At 32.1% G+C, this 15965-nt stretch overlaps 1 protein-coding gene and 1 long non-coding RNA gene across 2 annotated transcripts in view; both read left to right on the top strand.

The window, feature by feature from the left end:
- Positions 1–10168, top strand: part of LOC127735937 (uncharacterized) — a 45242-nt gene extending 35074 nt beyond the window's left edge. The window contains exons 2-3 of the long non-coding RNA XR_007998664.1: positions 9063–9155; positions 10082–10168. This is a non-coding gene — a long non-coding RNA (uncharacterized LOC127735937). The remainder of the gene's footprint in view (positions 1–9062; positions 9156–10081) is intronic.
- A 663-nt stretch (positions 10169–10831) lies between these two features.
- LOC127733732 (uncharacterized) lies at positions 10832–14410 on the top strand. The gene is made up of 3 exons (XM_052243049.1): positions 10832–10868; positions 11371–11544; positions 12853–14410. Exons 1-3 carry the CDS (start codon positions 10832–10834, stop codon positions 13062–13064), a joined length of 423 nt encoding a protein of 140 aa, XP_052099009.1. The 3' UTR covers positions 13065–14410.
- Positions 14411–15965: the final 1555 nt, after the last annotated feature.

The raw sequence follows: 15965 nt of genomic DNA, 5'->3' as shown, positions 1-15965 counted from the left end.
GTATATTTGATAAATTAGTTCTATCAGAACTTTTGATTTTTCAACCCATGATACCACCATTCCCCATGTGAAATTGATAAAAACGTCTAAAAGAAATAATCCTTTTAATACGCTATACATTTATTACTTTTGGATACCATAAGGCATATTTTGTTAATAGGAAACAAAAGGGTAAATCATGCTACACAGAGGAACAAGTGATCAGTATGCTGGAGTTTCTTATTGACAACATATTTGTTGAATTTGGAGGTAGACTTTTTCAACAAATTGTCGGCATTCCTATGGGAACAAACTGTGCGCCTCTCCTTACCGACCTCTTCTTATTTTCATATCAATCGGAGTTCCTTCAGACAAAACAAGAAGATAAAAAAAGCCAGGTTATTCAATTTCACATTCAGATATATTGATGATGTTCTTTCCATTACCAATCCGAACTTTTCTGATTGGGTTCCATTAATATATCCCCCAGAACTAGAAATTAAAGAAACAACAGACACGGCTTCCTCAGCCTCAGCCTCATTTTTAGACTTATATTTCGAATTTGACATACACAGTCATCTCAGTACCAGAATCTATGACAAACGAGACGATTTTAATTTTGAAGTTATCAATTTCCCCCACCTTAGTAGCAATATACCAACTTCACCTGCATATGGGATATACATTTCCCAACTTATTCGGTATCCAAGAGCTTGCAGCTCTTACTCAGACTTTGTAAAACGTCACCAGTGTCTGAGCAGAAAGTTGATGAACCAGGGGTATGTCAAAGAACGTCTGGTCCTTTTTCTAAAAAAGTTCATCGGAATGTACCAAGACCTTGTTGATAAATATTCCGTATCAACTTCACAAATAATACACGATGGTCTTGAAGTATAGATTATGCGTACTGACGTTGTTTATCATCTTAATAACGTGTTATAGTATTCTTTTATTTGTCTTTGTTAATATTACTTTCACTGTTAAGTCTGTTTTTTGTGATATCCATTTGACGTGACTCTGTACTTATGTATCCCGTCATACTTTGAACGACACAATTATTTCATTTTATTAATATTACTTTTACTGTTAAGTCTGTTTGTTGTGATATCCATTTCACGTGACTCTGTACTTATGTATCCCGTCATTCTTTGAACGACAAAATTATTTTATATCTACCTGTGTGACGTCAAACGCGCGATTCTACGCCAGTACTTTAAACCTTCAATCCTTTATGGGTGGATTTTACATAGTTAAATAAAATCGTATAATAAAAAAGCAAAGTGAGGATGTTAAATTTGATGTATGCCTTTTTGTGCTTCTTTGTTACATTTGTTTGTTTTTATAGTGATTAAAATGATAACACAATGTTGACTGCTGTACCCCTATTTTGACATTTTAACCTATTGTGTCTGTTTGTTTTGTTTACGCATCGTTGTCATTATAATGGAATTTGATGCGACTGTCATACCATACAAGTAAGAAGTTTAGCTAGCTATAAAACCAGGTTCAATCCACCATCTTCTACATAAGAAAATGCCTGTACCAAGTCAGGAATATGACAGTTGTTATCCATTCGTTTGATGTGTATGAGCTTTTAATTTTGCCATTTGATTATGGACTTTCCTTTTTGAATTTTCCTCGGAGTTCAATATTTTTGTGATTTTACTTTTAATGATAATCAACATTTCATCACATTGAAATATAATTGAGTGCATGTTGTTAGTGCTTTACTTGATTGATGGTCCACGAAAAATTGTTTTGATCAATATTTCATATCAGTGAAATAAACCGAACCAATTTTAAAGAGAAATAAATTTTGACAAAACATGTATACATAAATATATAATGATCGTTTTCAATCGAATATGTAAATTTCTGTCTTGTTTTGACTAAAATATCGGAAAGAAAGGAAAATGAAAATAAGTTTAATCATTTAAAAATGTAAATACAATTTACCAAAACAAAAAAAAAAAAGAAATCATGATGATCCCAACACAAATAAAAATATATAATTTGATAAGAGATAAAGGTAACATTTGTTCAAAGTTACAAATGCACGGAATTCACAGCAGGACAATATGCTTACATGTAAAAAAAAATTTCATCGGGTCGTATTAAAAAGTCATTAAAAATAAAAATCTATTAACAATCCGCAACCCTGAAGGAAACATTTATTATGTGTAGTTTCGCCGATTATAAATGAAATATTTATGTGTATTAAATTGGTTTTATGGTAATCTAAGTTGCCTTTGCAAACAGATATAATAACAAATATTTTTTTAAATTCTTATAATTGTTTAGTCGAACGTTTGATTTTGTTTGTTTTTGTAGATAAGTAAAATTTTGTACATCCATTTGAAAATGACTTCTGCGATACAATCTTTATTTGAATTTTTATATCAAAAGTTTTACATGGAAGAATTTCTTACCGATTACTCTCTTATGGCTTGTGTTATATTGATAGTCAGAATATCATTATTCATGTTTTTTTATTTGTCCACTAAATTCTTAGATCATATGAATTGTTAAATTGAAAGTATGCTTATGATATGAATATGTCTACACCATTATATGTTAGATTGTAGATAAAAGGAAATTGCAAAACGGATAAGAAAGGATATGGTGTTTCAATTCTTTACACAAAACCAGTACGAGCACATGGCTAAACCAGAAACAAAAGAAAAGCGTTTTTATTGCTGTTCAAATTTGGTCATTTGTGACACAGATTTGGCATGATGGTCAGGAAAACCATTCTGACGTTCATAACATGTCTAATGAACGACTTAAACCTTTCAATGAAGAGCAATTGATGCAATAGGTTCCATGTAGCCAACAACAATTTATCAGACAGGTTGTACTATGGGATGTATGGCTTGGAAAATATAGATGTATACTTCATATAAAGGTACTACTGGAGCGGTTATACAACGCTTACGATCCCAAATTGGAAAATGTTTGGATCATCTTATTTGTCATTTAGTTTATTACTCATTAAGTACTCATAGATGAAGATACAAAGACATGCCATAATGACCAACATACATTTTATACATCATACTCATTTATACATTATTTATAGCTTCAAGAACAGGTATATTGAAATAAAAAGTTCATTGTGAAAACGCACATTTGATCCATCAATTTTGAAAATATTGAGCATCAAATTAAATTCCGTATCTAATGAATTTTATTGTCACTATCTGTCGTATTTACAGTTGTGATTATCTATGAAAGTTTGGCAAATCTGTCAGAACAACAATTTCCAGAAATGTTCTTAACTGTTGTAGAACAGTATTTAGAATTAGCGGAGTGTATTTTTAACGGATACATTTGAATCAATCTCTAATTCTACAAATTTAAGCTTGATTGCGATTATATAACAATGATCAAGTCAATGAATCTAACAAAAATGTTACTATCTTGAATTTGCGTTTCGGACCAAAGATCATTTAGTTTTGCCTTAGTGTAAAGATAAATATGACAATGGTGTGGTGTCGTTGTCAGCAAAGTGAAATAATTTGCACCCGTTTGAAGACTGATCGACATATTCAAGTTGCTTTCCTACAGATAACTAGTTCGAGAAACATTTGACATTTTGACATAAAGTTCATGGTTTACAGTGTCAAATGGAGTTTGTAAATCTATTATTATAATCCCTGTAAAACTTAATATGATCAAATGATTGATAACAGAATTATCTGTTGATTGCTGAAACTTGAAATATGCATAATAGACTATGTTAAATAAAATGTGTCTCAAGTTGTTTATACAATGGCTTTTCAAGCAATGTATACACCATTCTTTAATTCGATTATTTATTTTGCTTCTAACTGATTTGATTCGAGCGCCCCTGATGAGTCTTGCGAAGACAAAACCGGCGTCTTGCCTACCAAATGATAAGACTGTTATGTTTCATGAGTTAGTTTTTCTCAAGAATCTTGATATTAATGTATGAAAGGCTGACAGGTCCAAACTTTCCTATTTCTATTCTACTATACACCCAGTCTCATTTAAGTCCTATTTATTAGAGACTTCGTATGATACTCGATATTGTTATATACGTATCATTCCTTGCTTTTATAATAAATCTTTTTAGATTTAGTTTTTTTCATGAAGATCTTTACCTTGAGCTATCAAATAGGATATATGAAGTTCGTCTCTTTCTCTACAGTTGACATAAATGTCTGATGTCTCCCAGGGCTCTGCGTGATGTCTTATGTTGACATTCCTATATGGAGCGACGTCATTGAGGATTGAGTGGAACAAGGAAGAAGCTTCCCCCAAAGTTCTTCAACGGATGACAAATACGTTTCTTAGCCGAAATTTCGTTTTGTACTTTAAATCATAGTTCAATTTCAATTTCAAGCAACAATAGTTAGATAACATATCATTTTCTAGTTAAGTCAATTTATACATGAGTTTACCTGATGCACGATAACCACAGAGTTTTGAGGAGGAAAGATTAAAAATGACATTCCGTAAATTTTATGGACACCATCACGAATTGGTTGATCTATACGATGTTTCTGTGTCTAAACTAAATAACGACATTTTTACCAGGTCTTAGATTGTGGTTTATCATCTACGTCGTCTGATCTGCTAAGTATCGAACTTGACCTATTCCCGAATATGACTGTTTTGCGAAGTGTGTATTCGCATTGCTATACGACGTGTCTCGGTATTTATACATCCAACATTCATGTATTTATTAATGATGTTTCTTTTGTAAATCTTTTTGGATATTGTGTTATGTTTATTTTCTATATGTATGTAAAAGTTAAGATAATTACTCAGCTATTTCATTTATATGATTTTTAGTTTATAGCAACTATGTGCACGGATTTTTGTTTTTTTTTTTTTGTTTATACACAGTTTTGATTAAGAAAAAAACCGAAATGGTTAGAAAATACAGTTAAATACACCATTACAAACACAATTCCATTTTAATATTCTTGTCATGGTTAGAAAATACATAAAATAACACCACTACAAACTCAATCCTAATTTTATATTCTTTTTTTTTTAGAAATTTACATGTGATAGAATAAACATAACAAATAATATGTCACTTTTGTGGTTTTTTGGTGTGACGCACAGTTCATCATTCTATTGTTGTGTCCTGGTGTACTTCCGTAAATTCATGGGAGGTGATCGTTGATATTCTGTGGTTTACATGTTGTAATGCACTGTTGTATTATTTATTTATATATTTTGTCTGTCCTGAGTGTTCTGGCGTTTATTTGTTCTGTATTTCTGTCACGTAATGTTGTCATTTTAGCGGTATTTTGAACGTTGCAATATAAGCGGAAGGTATGGCTAGCCATAAAACAAGGTTCAATCCACCATTTTTTCTTATAATTTCCTGTACCAAGTCAGGAATATGGCAGTTGTTATCAAATAGTCCGTTTCTATGTATGTTGGCGTTTGTTTTTGTTGCAGTTCAGTGTTTCTGTTGTTAGGTTGTTTTCCTCTTATAGTTGATGTGTTTTCCTAGGTTATGGTTTGTGACCGGGTTTGTTTTCGCTTAATCGATTTATGACTTTTGAACAACGGTATACTACTGTTGCCTTTATTTGACATTACACAATCTTATACACTGACAAATATATGGTTTAGCAAATTTATTAAATTTGGTTCACATGTCGTAAACAAATAATAAAAAAATCATAACGAAAAGAAATTAATTAAAAAAATTTAACAAAACTGAATAAAACATAAAAAAGACATAACTTCTGTTAGAAACTGTCCCAAAAGTGCAAAAAGAACTGTTTTATCGACTTTTCTTGAACAGTTCCGGACATTTTGTTTTATGACAGGTTAGATCTGATGCCACCTTTATCATTAAGTGGAATATGTACACGGGAGTATGTAAAGCCACATCAATGATCTGTTGGCTAAAATATTGTCAATGTAAACAAATCAGGTATTTGCATATGATTTTTGTCATCTGAAATTTGATAGTTTAAAATGAGGTATCAACAAGTGTACGATCTCGTGCAAAACGATATTTCTCCACTCTTGACAGTACAAATTTGAATATCTAAAACGCCCGTGGAGCCGTGCCGAATTAAAATTGAAATTTAAGTGCTCGCGAGTGGAGAATATTCGTATGCAATGGTAGAATCGATATTTTGCTTGCAGCTTAATGTTGACACTTTACTCAAATAGTTTTGTAAATCTCAACCGTTGTATTTTATTTGAACATCAATTTAAATGGTTAAAACGGACAACGAAGAGAACCTACAAACCAGCTGTGACAGTAATTTAATATGAATATTCCTCAATACTTAATCAAGTACTACGAGTAAATTTTCATGTACTTAAGAAATAAAAATTCATTTATTTGTATGTACATGTATATACCTATTGTTTGTACATAAGTTGCATGTTTGAATTATTAAATATGTTTGGGATAATGCACACTATAAATCGTCAGATCGCTATTATGATAAGTTTACCGTGATAAGTATTATAAATTAAAAAAGGAGACTTTATTTTCTAGTAAAAAAACGTGTATAAAATGATCAATGCTCGTGTTTATTGTTGTTTGCAAGTTGTAAAACGGCTTTTTCGGGGATGATGATGTATATCTTAAGACTGCACTTTTTCAACTTTACTTTTATACACATATATATAAAACAAAAATACAATTAATTCTAAATAAAGGAAACAGTATTCATAAAGATATGAAGTAAACAACGTATGAAACGGATTTTTGAGCCCATGACAGGTGTATCTTGAATATACTGTGTTAGTAACGTTTTGGCTTATATTTACAATGTGAATGCTATCAAGACAATTTGTCTCTTAAGGGCATACGATACATTTTTGTTCCCACGGTGAATTTTTGACTAAAGTTTGCATACAAGCTGTTTTTCACCTAGTCAATTCAAATATGTTATAAAAAAATAGACCTTCATGTGCTACTCTTTGAGATAAATGGGGTCGAAATTTTAGACATTTACTGGAAATTTCGGTTTCTTTGAAATGTATATCCATTGGAAAGACATACCTAACTTTTTTGTTTCAAAAGATAAACGCATGCGGACTTTTGTAAAAACTTCTGTAATATCTTCTCTACAGAAGTGTGCTTTGAATTTGTGTAACACTTCTTTGGAAATAATCTATTTTTTCATATTTTCATGATTTTAGTCAAAAAACGGCATGTTTTGCTGTATATCTATCTTATTTAAAAAAAATTTCATTGGTGATTTGTTTATAAAAATTGGCACAAATAATCTTCATACATCAAGCCAAATGTCATTTTTAAAAAGAGGGGTCCATGAACTCGTTTTCAAGTTAAATCAGTCTGAATGTGAAAAAACAGTCGAAAAATGCCTCTTTTCCCAATATGTCACAGTTTGACGTCGCGAAAAATAACATTTTACGTTAGCAACGTCATTACCTCCCCTGGAACTGTATCGTATGCCCTTAACTTTATACGTCTCACCAACGTCTTAGTATTTGCAAAATTCACGTTAAACGAAAAATCAATATCTTATATTTCAAAGACGAAAACAGAAACTACGTATCTTTCTATCGATTAGAGAACGTTGATATTTGGGTTTTTATACATACTTGGCTTTTCAATATTAAGCGTTCATGATATAGGTAAACCAGAAAAGCGCTTCAGACGCATGGAATTTATAAAATGTTGTTTTCATTTTCGAACTATAACAATTCAAAATCTTTTTGAAATCTGCGCCTACCCCCTTTTTATAAATATGATAACTACTTTTATCGGCAATTTGTTCATTTTCCCTTTGATCTTACTGCCTAATATTTTTAAGATCATGGACAGGACTTGATACTAAAAAAATTCAGGCAATGACGTCATGTATACAGCAGTACAGCAACGTGACGTGCTCAAGTCCATCCGCGTCAATTTATCAATGATTTGCACGCGCCTTCATTCATACAACCGAAATACTATCATAACGTTTCATATGCGTAAAGGTAGTTTTACTAACTAATTCATTTTATTTCATATTCTCAACAAATAAAACATTTTGTTAAGACAAATTGCCGATAAAAAGAATGATTGATTTTTATTTTTTGCTACTGATTTCATCAGCTCGAATATCATATCACCCTAGCGGGCTCGCTTGATATTCTTGCTGATAAAGTAAGTATCAAAAACTAAAATGCCATTATTCTATATATCCCTGTAAAAGAAAACTGATATCTATCTTATAAATAAATCATATTTAGGATAATTTGCATCTAACTGAGTACTCGAACATTGTTCAATTTTATTATATCCCGTTATCATATGTAATCTCAATTAAAATCGTATTCAGTGAAAAAGTTCATTAAAGGTGTGTGAGTCATTTACTTCTTTAAAATATAAGTTATGCCTTCTGGACATCTCTAGTACGTAATTATTCCCTTAAAACCTTTTCACGCAGTGAAAAATAAACAATATTATCACTTGATTTATCGCATCTCAGGTAAATAAGTGACGTTATGATTGATTTAATGTCGACATGTGGTGACCCCATGTATCTGTATGGGGTCAGTAGATTTTATTTTGGGTGTATGACGTCACGTCTACTATAAATGGTGGCGTCATCAATAAATAATATTGTATTTCATAGATTATTTTTATACAAAATTTGGCAGGAAAATTCCCGTGAGCGATGAATTCGTTATACGGTTCACTTCTGACCCCCTACCAATTAATAGAGGGTGGGTAAAATCCATAGGAGATTCGGCCATCGGTCCCACCCCCTATGGATTTTTTTTTAATCCTCTATGGATCAGAAGGAGTCAGCAGCAAAGCATTTAACGTTTTATTTTAGTATCAAATGTTTTCGAAAAGGAAATGTCTATATTCAATGTTTAATGAGATGTCGGAACTTTTGACAGAACAACAACATGCATTTATTACTCTTTATTTCGTCACTTGAATTACGATAGATATGTTTATATCATTCAAATAGTATATAATCTCCCCCTCTTATTACTTCTGAATTCAATGTATCAAGTCAAGGCTTACGAAACTGTTTCACCAATAATCAGTGAAATTAATATGTATCTTTAAATTGCGCCTAAATTTCAATAATTGTTTGAAATCATTGCAGGAACAAGCCAGACAGAGTTATTGTCTACTCCATCTGTAGACGTAAAAACAATTGAATCAACTCATCAGGTGACCAGTATTTCTACAATTGAAGGTATTTAACTTTTACAATCATAAATGTTTGAAAATACCCTGTATTAATTGTGAATTTCTGCATATACTAATCAGGTAAATTATACTTTAGATGAATAGAGCAAACGGATGTCATAAATTATTACTAACATTACTACAAAAACAGTGCCAAACAAATTATTTCTGAAACATTTAGAAATTATTAATAATCTAAGGTTCAAACTCCCTCAGGCACAGTTGACTTTAGGTGTATTTTTCTCTTCAATTTATGTTTTGGTTTAAGTCATATTGCTCCTCAAATATTTTAGCATTTATACATCCTTTTCTTGTTTTGAATTTTGGTTTGAGAGTTATTGATGATTTTTCCCCCAGAAAAGACAGCAACAAATCATTGAAGCATTATCTTTTTTATTTTAAAAAAAAGGAGGGAAATGTCATTTTTATTTTCAATACTCTTAATTCTCTTTTATGATTTGGCCTTCCAACTGTTTTTATTCGAGCCCCACTGATGAGTATTATATAAAAGAAACGCGCGTGTGGCATACTTAATTATAAGATTCTAGGTATCCTTGATGATTTTTTTTAATATAAATATACCTGAAAGGTAGAACATTAAAGTTACAAAGAGTTACAAAAATTGCATTTTCTTCAAAATTGCATTCCGTAATTTCTCCTTTAAGTTTGGAATGCACTAGAGAGATTCAAGTAAAAATATATTTCCACTCAAACAGACGAAAGATAAACAAGACGGCGGAAATAAACATAGCGTTCTAACTGAAGGTATCAGAGCTACATGAATTTAAAAAGAAGTATTTGTTGCTATATCATTAAAGGTTATAGTATTTATATTGATGAATTTTGTTTCTGGCAGTAAATCGTATTGTACTTGCAAAAATATGACATGCTGATTGGCACCATATTACTCAATATTAGTGCATTTTGTCGTAGGAACAAGCCAGACAAATTTATTGTCTACTTCGTCAGCAGAAGTAACAACAATTGGACCAACTAATCATGTGACCAGTACTTCTCCAATTCAAGGTAAGTCACTTTTATTATTATTAATATTTGAAAAGAATATTTGATAACATTTAAGACAAATCAGATCACTGTGTATAATAATCAGATAAAAATACACTAAAAACGAATGTAATAAACCAATGTCCAATCACAATAGAAAAAATAATCATTTCCTAAACTGTCGGAACCGAAAGCGTAAAAAATTAACTCATTAAAGACACCAGGCCTATAATTTTGTTCCCCATTTTCATCTATAAAAGTGTCAAAGTAGAGTGAAACCCAGATACCAGGTGTTTCAAACTTCTATTTGTTTGAGGTGCATTCTATGCGCCAAACACGAGTTTCTTAAAGAATTTTAATTTTACATTCTAGATTAAAAGTTTGGAAAAATCATTTTGTCATTACCTTCAGATTTATACGATAACTCCAGCTACAGATTTTTTAACATATTTTACTATGACTACGCATACATGTCATTTCTAGCAAATAACACATGTAAATCGGAATATAATCTAAAGTTAAGATTGTAACAAATGGTACATATTGCTGATTATTAATGAGGCTGTAGTTTGCCGATTAAGAAGAGACAAATCAAGGTAATAATCAAACACTGAGGGAATCACATGATCGTCATAAGAAGCAAGACAAGGTGCGTCGTCAGGGTAAGTGTTTCCAGCTATGCATGAAAAGTACGCTACCAGTCTTGATCCTTTTTGTTTGTCTTTTGTAATTTATGAGATTTGAACTTAGGTAAAACACTGCTTCCTTAATAAACACTGGTAATATTTTATCATTGACTTTCAATCAGAGGTTCCAGTTCAAGTTTTGTTCTTTCCGACTCATATTATACGAATAAACATAATAGAAAACAAAGGATACGGGTTAACCATCCATGAAACAAAATCAGTACATGCACAGCAAAAAGAGCATCTACAATCAAGTTTTTTATAATCTTATTTTTTGGTCTTAAATTATATTTTGCATAGTGCAAAAGAAGTATTCTGTCAGTAAAAATATATTTCAGGCCCGAACGTTGCATTAATATCTTGTAACACAAAAGCACAATAGATAACTATTCCTCAGCATACCTAAAATGATAAGCATGTAGCAAATGAATTACTAATTTACCACTCTCCTTATAAAAACGATCTTGCATCGAAAAACAATGATGGTCAATGTGAAATACATGTATATGCTATTTTTACATCCTATTTCAGTCCTATGTAATACAGCAACAGGATATACGTATGACGCAAACATCAACATTTGTTACAAAGCTGTTGCAACTTTAAGATTTTATACATACGCTAAAGCAGAATGTGTTTCAGATGCTGCACATCTCCTACTGATTGAGTCACCGGAGGTGTACCAATGGGCTATGGATCAAATGGGTACTATTTCACATATCGATTTACAAAATAATTAAGGAGTGTTTATTGTATATCAGGCTTCATCCAATGTCGTATAAATGTCTTTCGACTTGCAAACCGCCACGAACGCATAACAATTGTTGTTTTAATATTTTAGAGCACTGAGTCGATACCGCTACTGGTGGACTATCAGTGCAAGAGGATATCATCGGTTCAGTAGTCAATATTTCGGTACTGCCATGATTTATAACAAACCTTTCATTTTATAAATCTCAAAATTATTAAGAAAGTATGGTTTCAACTTCCGCAGTTAATTTGACCTCAGATGGATTTTGCTATTTTTAGGTCCTTTTCGGTCAGAGATCTTCGACTGTTTCGGTTCGTTGCACCCTTGGCTTTCAAAAATTTGTCTTTGAGCATTCCTGATGAAGATAAATACTGAAAAGAGCGACTGCATATGAAGTATATATCTCTCGGTTGATTTAGACCAGCTATCTATGATGAGTTTATTGATACGATATTCCATAACTTGCATTTCCTATCATGATCTCCTTGGCAGAAGGTTGCTTCTTACAAGGAAGCTATTGACCCAAGAGTTCCAAGTGGTGAAGTTGAAATTATCCCTTCGAAAATTTTACGGACGTCATCACGAGATGGTTGAACGTTATGGAATATCTGTTTCCCATATAACGACGGATATATTCCAATTGTCGTAACAACAATTTCGTCCTCTCTTTCTTGTTTGTGACGTCCGAATTAGACTTATCAGCGGGTTTGTACTTACATGAGCAACACGACGGGTTTACCCTTCCAGAGCACCTGGAATCACCCCCAGTTATAGGTGGGGTTTGTGTTGTGTTGTTTCTTTATTTTTCTGTGTCGTGCTTTGTGATGTGTTGTTGTCTTTTGGTAGTTTTTCGTTTTTTGTTCATGGCATAGCCAGTTTATTTTTGACTTATGTTTAAATATCCCTTTGGTTACTTTCGCCTCTCTTTAACACGAGATGTCTGATTAAATTATTTTTTAGTTATAAACCTCCCTCTTTCAATATTGATGAGTGAGATGACATAGTGATGCATCAATGCAACTTCCAGTTCAGAAAAAAATCACTTATTTGCATAAACACGATATAATAGACACCAAACTACAGATTAGAGCAAAACAACAATTATTACTATTGTAGTATTAAAGAGACCTTGTGGTAATTAGAAGAAACCAAAATTAACGTTATTTTAATCTTTTTAATATGGATACATGTCTACGTAAATTTACCATATTTCTGACATCGATTTTTTAAATTATCGATTATTTATATCTTTTTCATTACAGATTCAAATGGAATCCCTCGTATTTATTTTCAAGGTGAACGAGTCGACGTGTTTTCACCTTTTTTAGATGATGCAGGCAATGCATTAACATATTTCAACTGGAGTCCAGGGGAACCGGATATAGGGAATTATTTACGTACGGATGGAACAACAAGACTGATGGAGGCATCTTCGGGTAACACCGAATATTCCTACATTTGTCAGATATATTAGGTTTCTGAATGGCAATCAGATGTTTTAAAATTTATTGATGTAGACGCTTAACAATACTTTTTAGAAAATATACCAATACGAGTTATCCAGTTATACCCTAACCTAAAATAAACAGGTTTGGTGTTTTATGTATGATATTATAATTTATCATGACAATTCTCAGATGAACATTGTTGGTAAGAGGATAACAATTTCTTCTTATTCTATTGGTATTATTTTTACTGTTGGCATATGTGTACATGCTCGAAACACTAGGGGTTATCTACCCAAAGACATAAATTTCCTTAGCCGTAGTTGGTAATACATGTTTTATTCGGGCACCACTGACGGGTGTTATATAGAAGAAATGGGAGTCCGGCGTACAAACTTATAAGACTCTTATCTCTCTTTATTTAAGTGACGAGGAAATGTGAAATCATTCAAGTGGAAAAATCCAAAATGGGATTAGTGACAAAAAAAGTATTGGGAAACAAATACGGCAGTCAACTGTCAACGTATATTTGCTCCTTTTTACCGAATTTTCTCGGAAAAGCTCCTGACAGGGCAGGCAGATAGTGACTTGGCGGGATTAGCATATCGTGAGCGAACAACCCTCTCCCTACCTATGACAGTGATCTAGATGAACAAACTGCAAAAATCCGTTAGAAAGTACTTAATTGACTAGTTCGATCGGCACATAGCACAAACACACTAACAAAACCACAAAAGCTACTAAATACTTATCTTTGATGAGTTCACTTGGGGTCCCCCTTAGTTCACAAGGTCACGTTTTAAGTTTCTACAGGCTACCAGGTCACTTTAAAGCAAACTTGACAGTTTTAAATTTATTAGAATTTCGATTTTGATCATATTTGAAGGTCACATGTACTTTTAAATAAGACGTCAGGTTTCAAAATCGCCTGCCAAACCCCAGATCGCAGGTCATTTTTGAATAAGAGTCTTGGCGGTTACGGAAAGCTGATTAAAAGCCTATTGACAGTAGTTTGATGATGTTCAAATCACACCGATGGAAATAAAATACAACAACTGAATAACAAACTCCTGATTAGGGAAAGTCTCATAGAGAATGTGGCAAGATTAAGCACTACTCAGTTAAGATTGATTTCCGTTCAAATTAAGTTTGTTAACAAATGATCAATTAGTTAACATATAAGAAGTCTTCAGTATGTTAAACTGTTATTATTCTATTTGTTTTTTGTTTTGTAATGTTCATGAATTAAGCAAGCCGGAATTCTTACTTTACCCTTCACCCCCATTACTGTTCATATTTTAGTTCGAAAAATTCTTTGAATTGTTTTTTGCATTGTTCATAAATTCCGGAAGATTTTCATTTATGTATGTACATTCATTTTTTAAAAGACCACATTTACCTTAAAATATATTTTAGTTGAATGTGTCGTTAGATTGATGTTCATTAGTATTACCTAGTTTGCGAGAGAGTGATTTTTCGCTGGATTTATAATTGCTACGAGTAATATAAAAGGTACAACAAATATAAAAAAAAAAAAAAAAATGCTTTACCTTTCGTAACGCTTTAGCCCTTGTTCGATGAGTTTTCTGTTGCTCAATGTTTAGTTTTCTTTTTGTATTTTATAGACGATTGACTTTTCGGGTTTTTTGCTGTCTTTGTTGATTTTAGGGCTTTGACTACCAACATCGTTTCCTAATTGTTTTTAACTAAGACATGCACATCTCTGAAATGTTTTGTTAGCAGGTTAGTTGGACTGATATAACGGATAAGAGCTTCTAAATTAATTGCATGTTCCTTACACCTGTAGGTGGAATATCCGTCCCAGAGGGTATCATCAGCTCAGTAGTCAGTACTTCGGTACTGATATAATTGATAACATTTTTTCGTAAATTGTTCGTTCATACAATAACTTATTAAGAATCTAAGGTTTTATCTCTCTCAGGCAAGGTTAACTTTAGATGGATTTGGTTATTATTTTTAGATCCTTTTTGGTCATATAGCTTTTCAATTGATTCGGTATTTATACATCCTCAGATTTCAAATATTAGACTTTGCATCTTCCTGGTGAAGGTAATTCCAGAAAAGCCCCTTGGACGCATGAAATCTATAAAGTGTCGTTTTGATTTTTACCTTAGGAATAACAACCTGTCATTGTTTATTTTACTTCAGATTGTGTTATAAAGTCTAAATCAGTGTCAATCAAAACAAGTCACCTCAACGAAAGTCTTAGTTTGCATTGAGGTAATCATCTAAATTAAGCAACAAGTAAAATCACAAACCTACTGAACTCCGAGGAAAATTCAATAAGGAAAGTCCCTAATCAAATGGCAAAATCAAAAGCTCAAACACATCAAACGAATGAATAACAACTGTCATATTCCTGACTTGGTACAGGCATTTTCTTATGTAGAAAATGGTGGATTGAACCTGGTTTTATAGCTAGCTAAACCTCTCACTTGTGTGACAGTCGCATCAAATTCCATTATATTGACAACGATGCGTGAACAAAACAAACAGACACAATAGGTAAAAATGTCGAAAATAGGGGAACAGCAGTCAACATTGTGTTATCATCTTAATCACTATAAAAACGAAGAAGCACAAAAAGGCATACATCAAATTTAACATCCTCATTTTGCTTTTTTATTATACGATTTTATTTATCTATGTAAAATCCACTCATAAAGGATGGAAGGTTTTAAGTACTGGCGTAAAATCGCACGTTTGAAATTCGCACAGGTAGACATAAAATAATTTTGTGGTTCAAAGTATGACGGGATACATAAGTACAAAGTCACGTCAAATGGATATCTCAAAAAACAAACTTAACAGTAAAAGTAATATTAATAAAGACAAATAAAAGAATACTTAACACATTATTAAGATGATAAACAACGTCAGTACGCAGAATCTATACTTCAAGACCATCG

The sequence above is a fragment of the Mytilus californianus genome, unplaced genomic scaffold, assembly GCF_021869535.1.
Source record: "Mytilus californianus isolate M0D057914Y unplaced genomic scaffold, xbMytCali1.0.p SCAF_3, whole genome shotgun sequence".
NCBI classification, from domain to species: domain Eukaryota; kingdom Metazoa; phylum Mollusca; class Bivalvia; order Mytilida; family Mytilidae; genus Mytilus; species Mytilus californianus.
The sequence above is the reverse complement of the archived record's forward strand: the minus strand, read 5'-3'. Positions and strand labels throughout refer to the sequence as shown.